Source organism: Lynx rufus, unplaced genomic scaffold (genome assembly GCF_022079265.1).
Source record: "Lynx rufus isolate CCGP_SWC_20201006 ecotype Redwood Valley unplaced genomic scaffold, mLynRuf1.p SCAF_4, whole genome shotgun sequence".
Lineage (NCBI taxonomy): Eukaryota > Metazoa > Chordata > Mammalia > Carnivora > Felidae > Lynx > Lynx rufus.
The window spans coordinates 9,056,068-9,071,695 of NW_025814856.1; the positions used below are offsets into that span (position 1 = coordinate 9,056,068).

General features: G+C 56.1%; 1 protein-coding gene across 1 annotated transcript; it reads right to left on the bottom strand.

Moving 5' to 3' along the window:
- Nucleotides 1-315: 315 nt before the first annotated feature.
- Nucleotides 316-14,880, bottom strand: PODNL1 (podocan like 1). Its single transcript, XM_047094557.1, has 11 exons — nucleotides 14,797-14,880; nucleotides 5,092-5,142; nucleotides 4,713-4,937; nucleotides 4,050-4,143; nucleotides 3,698-3,762; nucleotides 3,454-3,563; nucleotides 2,963-3,119; nucleotides 2,594-2,709; nucleotides 1,444-2,101; nucleotides 641-789; nucleotides 316-490 (listed from the first exon to the last, which is right to left on the bottom strand). The coding sequence occupies exons 1-11, from the start codon at nucleotides 14,878-14,880 to the stop codon at nucleotides 316-318; spliced, it is 1,884 nt and encodes a 627-aa protein (XP_046950513.1).
- Nucleotides 14,881-15,628: the final 748 nt, after the last annotated feature.

Below are 15,628 nucleotides of genomic sequence, written 5' to 3' on the forward strand. Positions count from 1 at the left end.
GGATGGTGAGAGCCCCTCCTGCAAGGTGAAGGGCATCTGGCAGGTGGTGAGCACTTGACAGGGTTATTAGGCTTTATTGTTGCCGCCTCCACTTGTGCGGGGAGTGGGGACCGCGTCCGGCGGGGCTGGTGTGGTCTGCGTGCCTGGCGTGCGGGCTGCATGCTTGAGTCTCTCCCGGGGCTCCCTGTGTGTGGACGCAGCGCCCCTGTCCCCAGCTTCCTGGCCGGGCCCTTGAGGCCTGGGGGAGCCTGGCTGAGGCCCCGGATGGGCACCGTCTCCTCGGTCCGTGACCCAGTGGAGCCCCAGGGGTCTGGGCTACACTGCTGGACCCCTCCGGGCTCGGGGGCTCCCTGCCCGTGGCTGACGTGGAGTTGTGGGTGGCAGCCGGACCAGGACCTGCTCGGGGTTGCCCGCCGTATCCACCACACTCAGGTGCAGGAGGCCCAGGAAGGCGTCCGGTGCGATGCTGGTCATGTGAAGCCTGTTGGCCCTGTAACCGAGAGGCAGGCGTGAGGGTGGGTGCAAAGGAAGGGGGTGGGGGCACGACCGTCCTGGCCCACCCAGGCCTGCTGGAGCCCATCACGGCCCTTCAGGGCCCCCTGCCCCCAGGACTCGCTCTCCCCAGCCGCCTCCGGGGCACCTGAGAAAGAGGGCGCGCAGGCGGGGAGTGCTGAGGAAGGCTTCAGGACCCACGTGGCTGATGCGGTTGCCCTGCAGGTGCAGCTCCTCCAGGGCCTCGGGCAGGTCAGGGGGCACAAAGGACAGCTCGTTGTGGCTGAGGTCCAGCACCTGGGCAGAGATGATGCCACGGCGGCCCCGGGCCTTGAGCCCCAAACCTCTCTGCCCGGGCACTCCACACCAGCCTGGGCCTCCTCCCCTCAACCCCCTCCACGTTGCCAAATTCCCTCCAGCCCCGACAGAGGTACAGGGAGTTCCTTCTGGGGCAGGCTGGGCTCTAGGTGCCGGGGTCCCAGACAGATGGGGACCTGCCTGCTGCGGGAGAGATCGAAGCAGTCGTTCGCGAGGATGGCACTTCCCTCACCGGGCACCCTCCCGACACCGTCTACTGACCAACCGCTTTCTCCCTAACTAGTGCGTCGGTGCCACGGGCCCGGAGCTGTGTCGCTCTGTGCCCACCTCTCCAGCGCCTAGGACAGCGCCTGCACCCCCAGATGCTCTAAACTCTGTGGAAGCAGCCGCGTTCAGGAGGAACCAGGGGGGCCGTGTTCCCCGGGGAGGCAGAGGGGCTGGTTGCCGAGGACCAGGTGGCAGGGACGGCCCGGCCCAAGGCCCGGAGGCCGGCTCTGCCTCACCCACCCCGGGTCCGTCTGCCGGGCTCTCTTTGAGGCATCTCGGGGCCTTGTGGGAAGACGCTGCAAGGCGTGGGGATGGAGGGGACGGAGGGGCGGTGGGGGCAGTGTGGCTGACCGGCCGGCGCCTGACCTGGAGGGCCTGGAGTTCGTGCCAGGTGCCGGGCCCGATGTCTCCGACCCGGAGCCGGTTGTGCGCCAGGCTGAGCTCCCGCAGTTGGTCCAGGCCGGCCAGCGGCTCCGGCTCGAGGGCCCGCAGCTGGTTGCGCTGCAGCCGCAGGGTGTGCAGGCCGCCGGGCAGGCCGCCGGGCAGCCGGGTCAGCAGGTTGCCGGCCAGGTCAAGGCTGCGCAGGGCACGCAGCGGGCGGAAGGCCCGGCGGTGCACGCGGGCGCTGACCAGGCGGTTGTAGGCCAGGTTGAGTTCGGCCAGGCCCGGTGTGCCAGCCAGGTCCCGGGCGCCCAGCGTGGTCACGTGGTTGTGGGGCAGCACCAGGGCCCGCAGGCGGCGCGGCAGCGCCAGGGGCACGCGGTCCAGCCCGTTGCCATAGAGATGCAGCGTGTGCAGGCCCCGCAGCGGCCGCAGCGCCCCTGCGGGCAGCCCCGTCGCCCCCAGCTGGTTGTGCTGCAGCAGGAGGTAGCGCAGGCCCCGCGCCCCGCGCAGCCGGGCCGCCTCCACCCCGCGGATGCGGTTGCGGCCCAGGTGCAGCACGGCCAGGGTGCGGGGCAGGCCCGCGGGCACCGAGGCTAGCCGGTTGTGGGACAGGTCCAGGTACTCGAGGTGGCGCAGCTTGCTGGTGGGAGAGAGGGCTGGCGTGGGGCTGGGTGTGGGGGGAGTGGGGGGGTGGGGGGGTGGGGACAGGTGAACCTTGGGGGTGAGGGTTGAGGAGTGCTCCCGCGATAGAAGCCGGAGACCCCAACTTGGGGGTGGGCGAGTCGCGAGATCTGGGTGGGAGGGGCACCTGCTGAGATCAGGGCAGAGTCCGGCCCCCGGGGCTGGATGTGGAGGTGACCAGGACAGAGTTCTGGGTGCAAGTCTGCATGCCGCGGTGATGACGTTTGGATACTAGAACCCAGGCACAGAGGAGCTGGGAGCAAAAGGATGGCTGCTAGGTGCTCCGATGAGCCTGGTGCACAGCAGGTGCTCAGCAAATGAGGCCTCGGTTTGGGGGTCATACCCCGGAGGGGGCTGGAGGGTTGCTGGGGGTGGGGCTTGGACTCCGAACCTTCAACCCCTCCTGCCAGCAGGAGGCTGCACCTGTGTCCTCCCCTGTCTCAGGCCCCACCTGAAGGTGGTGGCATCCAGGCCGCTGTCCGTCAGCTGGTTGTGCTGGAGGTAGAGCTCCCGCAGGTGTGTCTGGCGGCTCAGTGCCCCTCGGGGCACCTTGGAGATGAGGTTGTTCTGGGAAAGGAGGAGACGGCGAGACCAGGGGTTGGGGGACAGACAGCAGCAGGGAGCTATGGAAGGCTCTTGAGTAAGGGAGTAGCAGGGAGCTAGCTTTGGCAACGCGGGTCCGAGAGCACCCGTGAGTGACCCGCGCCAGTGGGCAGGACTCGAAGATACTTGTGACTACTGGCATTCTCGGGAGGGGGGGCTCCCCCAGGAGAGAGGGAAAGGGGGCGGGTAGGGGGCTGGCAGGGTGGAGGAGGGGCACCTGCAGGTGGAGCCGCTCCAGCGAGGGTGGCAGACTGGGCGGCAAGTAGCTGAGCCGGTTGCTGGAGAGGCTGAGGATGACCACGGCTTCAGAGCCGTGGAAGGCGTCAGGGGGCAGGCCGGCGTTGCTCAGCTGGTTGTTGTGGAGGTACACGGACCTGAGGGGAGCCAGGCTCCGGCCACCAGCCTGCCCCCGGCCCTCCCACCGGCCCCCACTCCCGCCCCCGCCCCCTGCACCCCAGCGCGGCCTCCAGTGTGAGGATGCGCACGCGTCTGCGCACTGTCTCCGCCTCGTGTCGCGGTTCTCCAGACAGCATCCAGGGTGTCCTGCCTCAGATCCCCCCCCCCCCACCCCGCACCTCCCTCCCAGGGTAGGACTCTGCCCCTGCAGACCCTCAAGGGCAGGCTCATGATCCCCTCAGGCCTCCAGGGGTAGGGAGTGACCCCAGGCATATCTGAGGTCGGAGAGGTCCGGGCTGGGCCAGGGGCTACCTGAGCGCGGGCTTCTCCCCAAAGGTAAGCGGGAAGATCTCCGTCACTTGGTTGGCAGCCAGATCCGCAACTCGGAGGGAGCGGGGCAGAAACTGGGGGGCCACCGAGAGCTGTGGGGACACGGCCATGCTTGGTCAGGGAGCCCTGCCCTCCACCCCACCCCCGCCGTGCCCTCCTCGCTCTGCTGTATGTCCCTGCGGGCCAGGCCTCAGGGCCGGGGCAGGGGTCAGGTAGGGGTGCTCACCTTGTTGTGGGCCACGTAAATGTGCTGCAGCTGCGTGAGGGACTCAAAGGCCTCATCGGGCAGGCCTGGGAGCGGGATGGGCAGTGAGGGGACCCCCCCCCCCGCGGCCCCGGGGCCCAGGGAGGGGGCAGTGGGGGACTCTGTGCTCCCAGCTGCCCCAGGGCTCTTGGCTGGCGACTGGCAGGGGCTCCTCCAGGCACCCTCCCACACGCCTCCCCACCCGTCCTCCAAAGCCACAGCCTGAGTTTCCATCCTGCTCAGCAAAGGGCAGTTCTGGGAACTACCGCAGAACTACCCACAGACCCAGCAGGGGAGGGAAGGGGCCGCCTCCCGAGGTCCCCTCACCCCTCACCCTCAGAAGAGATGAGATTGTTGTGGAGGTTGAGGGTCCGGAGGCTGCTGAGGCGTGACAGCTCATTGTAGGGGAGCTCCTGGAGCTGGTTGTTCTGGGGGGAGGATTCACACCCCTGAGCCCTCCGCAAGTGGCCGGAGCCCCGATTCCCAGCTCCCCATCGCCTTAAGCAAGTAAGCCTTGACACCCCTCACCCCCACACTTGATCCCCAAAGCCCCATTACCCTGCAACCAAAACAACCCCGTCACCACAAACAACCCTGTGATCGCCAAGATGTTGACCCCCCGACACCCCATCTGCCCCCATAATTGACCCCTGACACCCATCACCCTGACCCCAAACAACCCTATAAACCAAAAAGATGCTGTCTGACATTTCATCACCCCCACACCTGACCCACATGCTCCATCACTCTGACCCCCCCCCCAAAACCCGTAACTGCCAAGACATTGACCTTTTAACACCTCCAAACGCTCAGCCCCTCCTAAAAGTTCCAGTGTCTGTCCGCCCCCCGACCTGCCCTCGCCTCCAGTGCCCAGACCCCGACGCTCTCACCCAGGCCAGCTTCCATCGCTGCCAAGACCTGCACGCCCAACGCCCCATCACCCCATCACCCTGAAACCCGGCACTTGGCGTGCTCACCCCGGCCCCCGGGGCCCCACCTGCAGGGAGAGGTGCTGAGCTGCCCGGGTGATGTTGTCCGGGAACACCTGAAGGTCCAGGCCATTGCAGTCCACTGTGTCTGCCCGGGGGCAGGAGCAGCGCTGGGGGCAGGCCCGGGGCGGGGGCTGCGAGCTCTCCCCCAGGTGGGGGAAGGCGGCGTCCTCCATGCCTGGGGCGGGTGGGGGGCCGGGCAGCAGCAGGAGCAGCAGCAGCAGGCTCAGCCGCTGGGAGTAGAGGGACTGATGGGTCACGGTGGCCCCAGGCCCAGCACCAGGTCACCATGGCGACAGGAGCATCCCCGCGTGGGGCGGGGGGGGGGAGGGGGGAGCAGGCAGGCTCCCCTCCCTCCCCTGCCCTCCCGCCCCCACCCCACCTTACCATAGCCAGCCCCAGCTCTGCCGTCTCGCCTGAAATGCCGACCAGGGCTCCCTAATGGAAACCAGGCGGTCACCTCCTGGAGCCTCTTCCGCGGCCGCCACCGCCCCCCATCTCTTGGCACAGGCCACCCTCCACCGGGCTTGTTCTCCCAGGGGCTGGGGGGTGGGGGTGGGGAACTAGCCGGCCCACCCCCTTCCCCGCCCTGGGGAGGGTGGGAGGGCTGCCGGATGGGGTGGCGAGGACAGGCCAGCCCGTCCCCTCGGTCCCACCCCCACCAACCACCCCTGCTCAGCTTGCGTAACCTCGGCCAGCCTGGGCCGGGCCACAGGAGCATGGAATGCTTGGGGGAAAGCTAAGATTCGCCCTGTCTGGTATTTGGGCCAACCGCAGAAATAGGGGTGGGGGCAGAGGAGCGGAAGATGCTTCAGGCCACAGGAGGGTCCCCAAGGAACTGGGGCTGGCAGCAAGGGGTCAGGGCAGGCCTGGGCTCAGCCTGCCAGCCCAGATGCCAGCCTGGGGGCTCTCAGCCAGGCCTGCCATTTGGGCCCCTCCTCCTCCTCCCTGAATGGCCACAGCCGCAGCTGCCTGAAAGGAAATTACACGTATTGAAGCACGAGCCCGGTGGTTAAGGGTGGTTAAGGATATGCACTCAGCGCCAGCCTGCCTGGGCTTGAACCTGGGCTCTGGCACCTCTCTGGGCCTTGGTTTCCCACTCTGCAAAGTGGGGAGTGGTCTTCTCATCTCCCAGGAGTGGTATAAGGATTAAATGAGATAACGCATTTGAGGTGGGTGAGAAGGTTCCCGGCACATTCCTCGGCCTCTACACCAGAGCAGTAGCGTGGGGGAAGAAGCCAACCTCTGCCCCAGATCCCATCTCCCAGGATGCACCACTTACCCACAAGGTGTCTTCAGGCAAATCGTTTTCCTGCCCAAACCTCAGTTTTCCCACACGTAGGACAGAGATGACAGAATACCCTTCCTTCCTCAAAGGCAAAACCAGGTTTCGGACAGAAAATTCTAAGCACCACATCTGCCCCTTACAAGTCCTCAGCTCAGAAGTGGCCGAGCCGATGGGCTGTGTGAAGGGCATGAAGGAGGTTGAAGTTTGGGCGGGGGGAGGGAGGTTTTCCAGAAGCAGAGCTTGAGACAAGGATTGAGTGCATTCGTCTTGGACAAAGAAGCTGTCGGGGAGCAGGGAAATGACAGAGGGAAGGAAAGAAGTAGTCAATGATGAGTTATCTCCGGGGTAATCAACTTGCCTAGAACTCGCCAGTTTTAGCACTCAAAACCCTGAGTCCCAGGAAACCTTTAGTCCTGGGCAAATTGGGACGGTTTGTCACGCTTGTTATCAAACAAGTTCCCACCAGAGGCATAGGGCTCGGTCCTGCTGGGGAGTGCTGGCAGATTTTGTAGGACACACGTCCTACCTGAGGGGTGAGGGAGCTGGGATATTGATTCTCCAACTCCCTCCCTCAGGCACTGGTTGAGGGCTGAGGCTGCAGGATCTGAGTTCCCTGGCACTTTGGGTAGAACAGCCCCCAGCCCTAAATAGATATAAATGCCTGATGGTGAGGCTTGGGGGCTCCTGGCAGGCTCCAGACATCACCTGCCAGGGAGAGTGGGAGGTTGAGCCACGGAGAGACGGCAGTCCATCAGGGGAGTGGGAGGAAGGGACCAATGTGGGGGAATGACGGACAGAGAGGGTATCTGCATTGCTAATCCCCCTCCCACAAAGGAAGAAGCTTGGAGGTGATCATTTGCCCACATTTCCCAGGACGACGTGCACTGATGACAGGAGACACTCAGGGTCCCCCAGGGCTAGGGCAGGAGACAGGTCTGAGTTTCAGCCAGAAGAGAGAAACAGTCCTCAGCCCAAGATCTCCATGTGGAACCAGTGGCTGCTAGCTCGGAATGTCCTCGGTCTCCCCAGCAGAGTAATGGGACTAGCCTCACAGAGCTCAGTTGCAAAGGACAGAGAACCCAGACAAAACCAGCCGGTGCAAACGAGGGCATTTATTGACTCATGAACAGAAACATCCAGTGGATGTATCATTCAGGCATAGCTGGACCCAGTGGCTCAAATCACATCCTCGTTTGATCCTTGGCCTCTGAGCTCTCTCAGCAGGCTTCTCTGTTGAGTGCCGAGATATCCCCAGCAGCAACACGGGCACACTCTGAGCTTTACTCCAACTGAAAAGTCTCAAGTTTCAAGCTCATTGGCCTCGCTTTGGTCACATGTCCGTCTGGAACCAGTCCCCGTGGCCAGAAGGATGGACCGCACTGGTTAGCTAGGAACCTAATCACTGCTCTTGTAAATGACCTGCTGGCCTTATCTCCCTGCGACAAACTCCATTTCCTCTACCTTGCACTGCCCTGCCCAGCCCTGCCCTGCCTTTCCTAGCCCTGCCCTGCCTGGTCCAGCCTTCCCCTACCCAGCAAAGAGTTCTGCAGGGACAGCACTGGAGGACCATGGTCCACGAATATAGAGCCCGGCATAATCAGCATTTATGACACCTTCATGGAATGCATGCGTGGAGGATGGTGTCTGTGTGTGTGGGAGAGGTTCGCATGGGGAGGCAGTGTTGGCTCTGATCTCAGAGTAGGGAGGACTGTAGGGTCATGGGGACAAGGGACAGTTGCAGGAACACTGTGGGCAGCTAGGGCAGCAATCTGGTCTCATTTTGCTTGCTGGGGCGTATGGGGAGGAGGTGGGGGTTGATGTTAAAGAGGGCAAGAGGATGATGAGAAATGTAGTCTCCCAATTAGAAAAGGAAAGGGGAAAAAAACGGGGTGGGCACCTGGGTATCGGTTGAGCGTCCGACTCTTGATTTCAGCTCAGGTCAGGATCCCAGGGTCGTGGGATCGAGCCCCATGTCAGGCTCCACATTGAGTGTGGAGCCTGCTTGGGATTCTCTCTCTTTCTCTATGTCTTTCTTCCCTGCTCATGATCACTCTTTCTCTTTCTCTTTCTCTCTCTCTCTCACATAAAATAAAAAAGAAAGAAAGAAGGAAAGGAAAGGAGGGGCCTTAAATCAGTACGCACTAATGATCCCAAGGCACGCCTTGGGCCTGCCCCTCATGCTCTGATGGCATTCAACCTCAAGACCCAGGCTAAGGCCAAACTTCTCAATCAGCCTTCATCTGGCTAATTAGCCCTTCAAGATCTGAGCCAAATTCATAAAATCACTGATACTTATCTGGGCCTATGGCTGCCTAAGATAAAGTGCCACATTTCCCAGCCTCCCTTGCAGCTGGGTACAACCATATGACTGTGTAAACAGAGGTGGTATGTGCCACTTTGAGGAAAAAGGAGAGCGTTTCTCCTCCCTACTGTTGGAATGTGGATGTGATGGCTGGAACTCCATCAGCCATCTTGGGCCATGACGTCAAGACCACTATTCTTGAATGGTGGAGGGACAAGATAGAAGCAACCTGGGTGTCACATACAATGGAAGGCCATCCCTGCAATGATGAGTGTTTTGATCACCTCCTACCCACCCTGTTGGTGAAGGAGGGGTCTGCTCTAAATGATACAAGATAGCCACGCACGTGACAGCCAACCCTGGATAGAAAAAACTGGTGTTGGTTTATTATGCACATATAATCACAGCCTGGAGGAGGGCAGGACACGGCATGCCACGCGGGGAGCCACATGGGGGTGGCGCACGTGGGAGCCAAGTCAAGAAACAGGGTCAAAACAACTAGAATAGTCACCAAATTCGCGATTAAAATTAGCATAGTTATTTAAGTTGTGGCCTCCAAAGTTTAGAATGAAAATTGCTTATTCATAACACAACATGCTCAAATTAGTGCAAATTTTGCAAGTAATCACCAAGAAGCTGGGATACATTTTTTTTAAGTTTATTTGTTTTTGAGAGAGAGAGAGAGAGGCAGAGACAGAGTGCGAGCAGGGGAGGGGCCGAGAGAGAGAGAGGGAGACACAGAATCCGAAGCACGTTCCAGGCTCCACGCTGTCAGCACAGAGCCCGACGCGGGACTCGAACTCACCAACTGAGAGATCATGACCTGAGCCGAAGTCAGACGCTTAACTGGCTGAGCCACCCAGGCGCCCCTGGGATAAATTTTTTAATAAAGAAAAAACTGAAAAAGCAGGCGCTGTGGCAGGCAGGCTTTGTAGTGACAAAAGGGGGAGGTGACCTCTGGTTCCCATGAGGGGGTGTGATTGGCATGTTTGGGAGATTTCTCAGGCTGCCAGGCAGGTGACCCATTAGGCGGGAGGTAGCTGGGTGGGGAGCCTCTCCCTCCGGATGGAGGACATGTCTGACAAAAGCAGGGAGACTCCTGGTTGGGCCTTCGGGGCCCTGTGAGGCTCAGAGATAGGAGAGGAGCCACGGCGTCTCAGGCTTTTCAAGACCCCGGCTCCAGCGGTCTCGAACGCCACGGAGAAACAGACGTCTCTCTTGGGTAGGCCACTGTTTCCCTTTTCCTCTCCTTCAAAAAAACAACATACTCTAAATCCTAATGGGGGCGCCTGGGTAGCTCAGTCGGTTAAGCCTCCTACTCTCGGTTTCAGCTCAGGTCTCGATCTCGTGGTTCGTGGATTCGAGCCCCGTGTCGGGCTCCACACTGGTGGTGCAGAGCCTGCTTGGGATTCTCTGTCTCTCTCTCTCTCTCTCTCTCTCCTCCCTCTCACTGCCCCTTCCCTGCTCTCTCTCTCTCTCTCTTTTGAAAAATAAAATAAATAAAATCCTTAAAAAAATAAGTCCTAATGGATACGGAGGCTATCTACAGAATGAGAGTCGCAGCCAAGGTGTGGATGGCATTGGCCGAAGAGGAAGCATAAAATGGAAAGGGAGGGGCGCCTGGGTGGCTCGGTTGGTTGAGCGTCCAGCTTTGGCTCTGGTCATTATCTCAAGGTTCGTGAGTTTGAGCCCCACGTCGGGCTCTCTGCTGTCAGCATAGAGCCCTCGTCGAATCCTCTGTCCCTCCCCACCTCTCTGCCCCTCCCCTGCTCACACACTCCCTCTCTCTCTCTCTCAAAAATGAATAAACATTTTTTAAAAAGGAAAGAAAACGAGCAGGGAGACCCAAGGGACACTGCTGAGAAAAGCTTGATGGCCGAGGGGTGGGCAGAAGACAGCCAGCAAAGATCATGGAGAAGGAGGGTCCGGAAGAGAGGACGAACCTGGAAGTATCTGGTAAAACCGAAAATGTGCCTGTCGTGTACTTGTGATGGTTAACCGTACAGGTCCAGTGAAAGGTTATACTATAAAGTGATACTGGCCCATGGGCTGCGCAGATTAAACCTGATTTCTGGGTGCATCTGTGACAGTGTTCCCAGAAGAGATTAGCGCTTGAATCTGTGAACTCAGTGAAGTAGATTGCCCTCCCCCAAATGGATGGGCATTCTCCAGTCCATGGAGGGGCTGAACGGAACAGAAAGCAGAGAAAGTGAGGCCAGGGGCGCAGGAGTGCTAGAAGACCGGGCTCCAGGGGTTCCCAACCACACCGGCTTCCGCTGCTCGCCGGCGACAAAATCCAAAGGCAGGGAAACCAGTGGTGATGAAACAGGAAAGGAATTTCTGTCAGTGAGGCCAACACCGGGAAGACAGCGGACGAGCTCTCGAAGACTGTCTCCCAAGTGCCAAAAATACTTCCAGGTCGGTATAAGGAAGATGGGGGGCAAAGGTGGGTGGGTGCATGCAGGTGAGCACTGAAGGTCAAATCGATCACGGCCTTGGCATCACTCTCGACTTAAAAAAACCAAAGTTTATTTATTGTTGAGAGAGAGAGCGGGGGAGGGGCAGAGAGAGAGGGGGACAGAGGAGAGAGAGCGGGGGAGGGGCAGAGAGAGAGGGGGACAGAGGATCTGACATGGGCTCTGCGCTGACAGCAGAGAGCCTGACATAGGGCTTGAAGTCATGAACCGTGAGATCATGACCCGAAGCCAAATTCAGAGGCTTAACTGAGCCACCCAAGTGCCCCTAAATCTTTCTATAGATTAATAGGTGTAGATATAGGTATAGATAGAGCAATCAATACATAGAGATAGAATTCTATGTCTATAAATAGATTGAAAGAGGAAGATATATATATATAAAATGATATATACATATGTACATAGAAAAGGATATATATATAAAGAATAAAGGATAAACATACACATGATAAGATAGATATAGATGATTTAGATATGGATATCTTACTGGTTCTGTTTCACATGTGCATATATAAAAAGATAGATATATATACACATATATATCTATCTCTATATAAAGAATATATATACATGATAAGATATATCACATACGGATACACATATATGTAGATACATTCGTTATTGGTTCAGTTTCCCGTGGGTATTAGATGGGCAGGCAAGATCATTCTGTGTAACAAGCAGCCCCAAGGGTCAGCGACTAACCCCAGAGTTGGTCATCCACACAATATGATCTCAACGGATCAGCAGGGTCACTCTGAGCCACACAGTCACTCAGGGATCCAGTCCACCAGAAGCCGCACCGTCTTGAACAGCAGCCCCCACAGTTGCTGGCTCTGTGGAAAAGAGAGGACTCCCAAGTCAGCTTTTCAGGGTTTCCACCCAGAAGTACCTTCTGCTTGCATTTCACTGGCCAGGATTAGTCACGTGGTCCTGCCTGACTGCAAGGGACAGAGAAGGTGGGGGTCGGGGTAGGGGCTTGGGGAGGAGCAAGGGGACTATTTGGAGTATTACTCTCTCTGCAACACCCAAGGACCAGAAATCTGCTCTGGAAAACCTCTTACACAGCCGGTAACAGATACACACAAGAGTTCCCTGTAGGCTCGTTTATTACAGTGAAAATTCTCTGCCGCATGGGATCACACACGGCTGGTGATTTTAATTCACGTCACTTCCTCGGAGGGCCCCTCACCAGAGCCCCCAATCAGAAGCAACATTTTTGTCTCTCTCTCTCTCTCCTCTTCCCTGCCTTACTTTTCTTCCTGGCATTTCTCACATCCTGACTTACATATCTGCCCACCGTCCACTGTCCTCCCCCACTGTGGAGGGGGGCACTTGGCCATAGTCACCTCTGTCCCTCAGCACTTAGAGCAGTGTCGAATACAAACCAGGTGAGTGGTGAACATATGTCGTGTGAACAAGTGAAAAATAATCTCTTAAGAGGGGAATAAACAAACTAAACATGTTCCTGTTGAAATAATAGAGAACCAAGGGCGCCTGGGTGGCTCAGTCTGACTTCGGCTCGGATCGTGATCTCGCAGTCTGTGGGTTCAAGCCCCATGTGGGGCTCTGTGCTGACAGCTTGGAGCCTGGAGCCTGCTTCGGATTCCGTGTCTCCCTCTCTCTCTCTCTCTCTCCCTCCCTCAAAAATAAATAAACATTAAAAAAAAATAGAGAATCAGATCTAGGACACACAAGGGACTCACTCTATATACGTAATGTATCAGCTTCCTGGAACGGTCATACCGATGCTCACAAACAAGGTAGCTTAGAACGGCAGGCATTTATTCATTTCAGAAGTCCAGATTATTTATTTGGACCTGTGGAGAGAGCCTGGAAGTCCCAAGTCAAGGTGTTGGCAGAGCTGTTCCTTCTGGAGGCTCCTTCCTTGTAGCTCTTCCAGCTTCTGGTGGTTGCTGGCAATCTTTGACGTTCTTGGGCCTGTGGCTGTGTCAGGACCATCTCTGCCTCGGTTTCCATGTGGACTTTTCCTCCATGAGAGTGTCTGCGTTCCTCCTCCTCTCTTTTATAAGGACACTGGCCGTGGGCTTTAGGGCCAAGCTGGTTAATCCAGGGTAATCTCATTTCAAGATCTTTTACTTAATTACGTCTTTTTTTCCCCCCCAAATAAGGTCATATTTCCATGTTCTGAGGGTTAGGACACCAGGATACCCTTTTTGTGGGTCACTGTTCAAACCATTACATGGATTAGTGTGGGTAGGGCTAATCTCGTGAGGAGAAAAAGGGTACAGAGCGAGGCTGACAGTTTTGATCATTTTCATAAAGTGAAAAAGATATTGGGGCGCCTAGGTGGCTCGGTCAGTGAAGTGTCTGAACATTTTTTTTTTTTTAGAAACTGAGATATAATTGAGATACAACGTGAGTTTTAGGTGCACAGTACTTCATTTTGTTTATTACGTGAGTTTATTACTCATTTATTTATCACGTGTTGATACACTTTTACTCGTTTCCCACTTTGGGCGATTAACAAATAACACGGCCACAACCAGTCCTGAGCGAGTCTTTGAGGACACATGTCTTTTTTAAAAGTTCTCTCGGGTAGGGGTGCCTGGCCGGTTCGGTCGGTGGAGCGTGTGACTCTTGATCTCGGGGTTGTGGGCTTGAGCCCCACGTTGCCTGTGGAGATTATGTAAAAAAAAAAAAATAAAATCTAAAAAAAAAAAAAAAAAAAAGACGTTCTCGGGTGAATACATCGGAGTGAAATGCGCTGAATCACACAGTAAGTGCACATTTCACTTTTTATGAGGCTGCCAAACTGCCTTCCAACGTGGTTGTGTCGTTTTGCACCCCCACTGGCGGCTGTGAGAGTTAGGGTTCCTCCAAGTCCTTGTCAACACTTGTGGTCAGTCTTTAATTTTAGCCATTTTGGTGGGTATGTCCTGCTATATTATTGTGACTCTATTTGTATTTCTTTGACGACTAATAATGTTGAACATCTTTTCACGTGCTCACGGCCCATTCTATGTCTCCTCCGTGTTGAATTTAAGACTGTATAAAGGTAATGCCTATTTAAAATAAGTGAGGGGGCACCTGGGTGGCTCAGTCAGTTAAGCGTCTGACTTCGGCTCAGGTTATGATCTCATGGTTTGTGGGTTCAAGCCTCGTGTCAAGTTCTGTGCTGACTGTGTGGAGTCTGCTTGAGATTCTCTCTCTCCCTCTCTCTCTGCACCTCCCCACCTTACACATGGGCAATCTCTCTCCCTCTCGAAATAAATAAACTTGAAAAAAAAGGAGGGGCACCTGGGTGGGTCAGTCACTTAAGCGTCCGACTTGGGCTCAGGTCAGGATCTCACAGTTCGTGAGTTCGAGCCCCACGTCGGGCTCTGTACTGTCAGCTCAGAGCCTGGAACCTGCTTTGGATTCTGTGTCCCCCTCTCTCTGCCCCTTGCCTGTTCACACTATGTCTCTGTCTCTCTCTCAAAAGTGAATAAACATTTTTAAAAACGTCAATGATAACACCCATTAGGATGGTTTCTATCAAAAAAAAAAAAAAAAAAGATAACCAGGGCAGTCGGGTGGCTCAGTCGGTTAAGTGTCAGACTCTTGGTTTCAGCTCAGGTCATGATCTCGCAGTTTGTGAGTTTGGGCCTGCATGGAGCTCTGCACTGACAACGCGGAGCCTGCTTGAGATTCTCTGTCTCCCTCTCTCTGACCCTCCCTGCTTGCTCTCTATCTCTTTCTCTCAAAATAAATAAATACTTTTTTAAAAAACTCAGAAGATAACAAATATTGGCAAGGATGTAGAATAACTGAAACCTACTTTTTTTTTTTAACATTTTTATTTATTTCTGAGAGACAGAGACAGAACGTGAGCGGGAGAGGGGCAGAGAGCGAGAGGGAGACCCAGAATCCGAAGCAGGCTCCAGGCTCCGAGCTGTCAGCACAGAGCCGGACGCGGGGCTCGAACCCACGAACCGCGAGATCATGGCCTGAGCCGAGGTCAGAGGCCCAAACAACTGAGCCACCCAGGCGCCCCTGAAACCTACTTCTTATCTCTACCCCGATACCCAGTCCTTGAACATGACCCATGGGCCCCGAATACAGCCGCTTTTCTCCGTCTTCACTGCTATTACTCGAATCCGAGCCACCATAACCTCTCCCTCTGGCCTCCCTGAGGCCATTCTTGCCCCACCACCCCTCTTCCCCTCAACATCCTCCACACGGAAGCCAAATGAACTTTTGAAGAGTCTTCTCTTCAGAAACCTTGGTATTTTGAAATAATTCTCAATTTACAGAAGATTTGTGCTATGGACTAAATGTTTGTGCCTTGCCTAAAGGCATATGTTGAAATCCAGCCCCAATGGGATGGTACTGGAAGGTGGGACCTTTGGGGGTGGTTATGTCATGAGGATGGAGACTTCATGAATGGGATTAGCGCCCTATAAAGGAGCCAGTGCTCGTGTGCCTTTGCTCTCTCCTCTTTCTCGCTGTTTCTCTCAGTCATGGGAGGATATAGCAAGGATATACAATCTAGGATTGGCTAGATCTTAGACTTCCCAGCCTCCAGAACTATGGGAAATCAAATTTGGTTGTAAATCCACCCAGTGTACAGCATTTTTAATATGGCAGCTCAGTGAGTTAAGACAATTTGCAAAGGAGGCACAGAAAGTTCTTGTCTACCCATTACCCACTGGCCCGAATGGGAACATCTTGCATAACCACGGTACAGTTGTCACAACTAAGAGGTTAGCTAACTTTGGCACAAGACTGTTCACTAAACTACAGGCTTAATATGAGTGACACCAGTTGTCTCTCTGATGTCCTTTTCTTTTCTGGTCCAGGGTCCCATCCAGGACACCACATTTCATTTATTTATCACGTCTCCTAAGACTTCTCTAA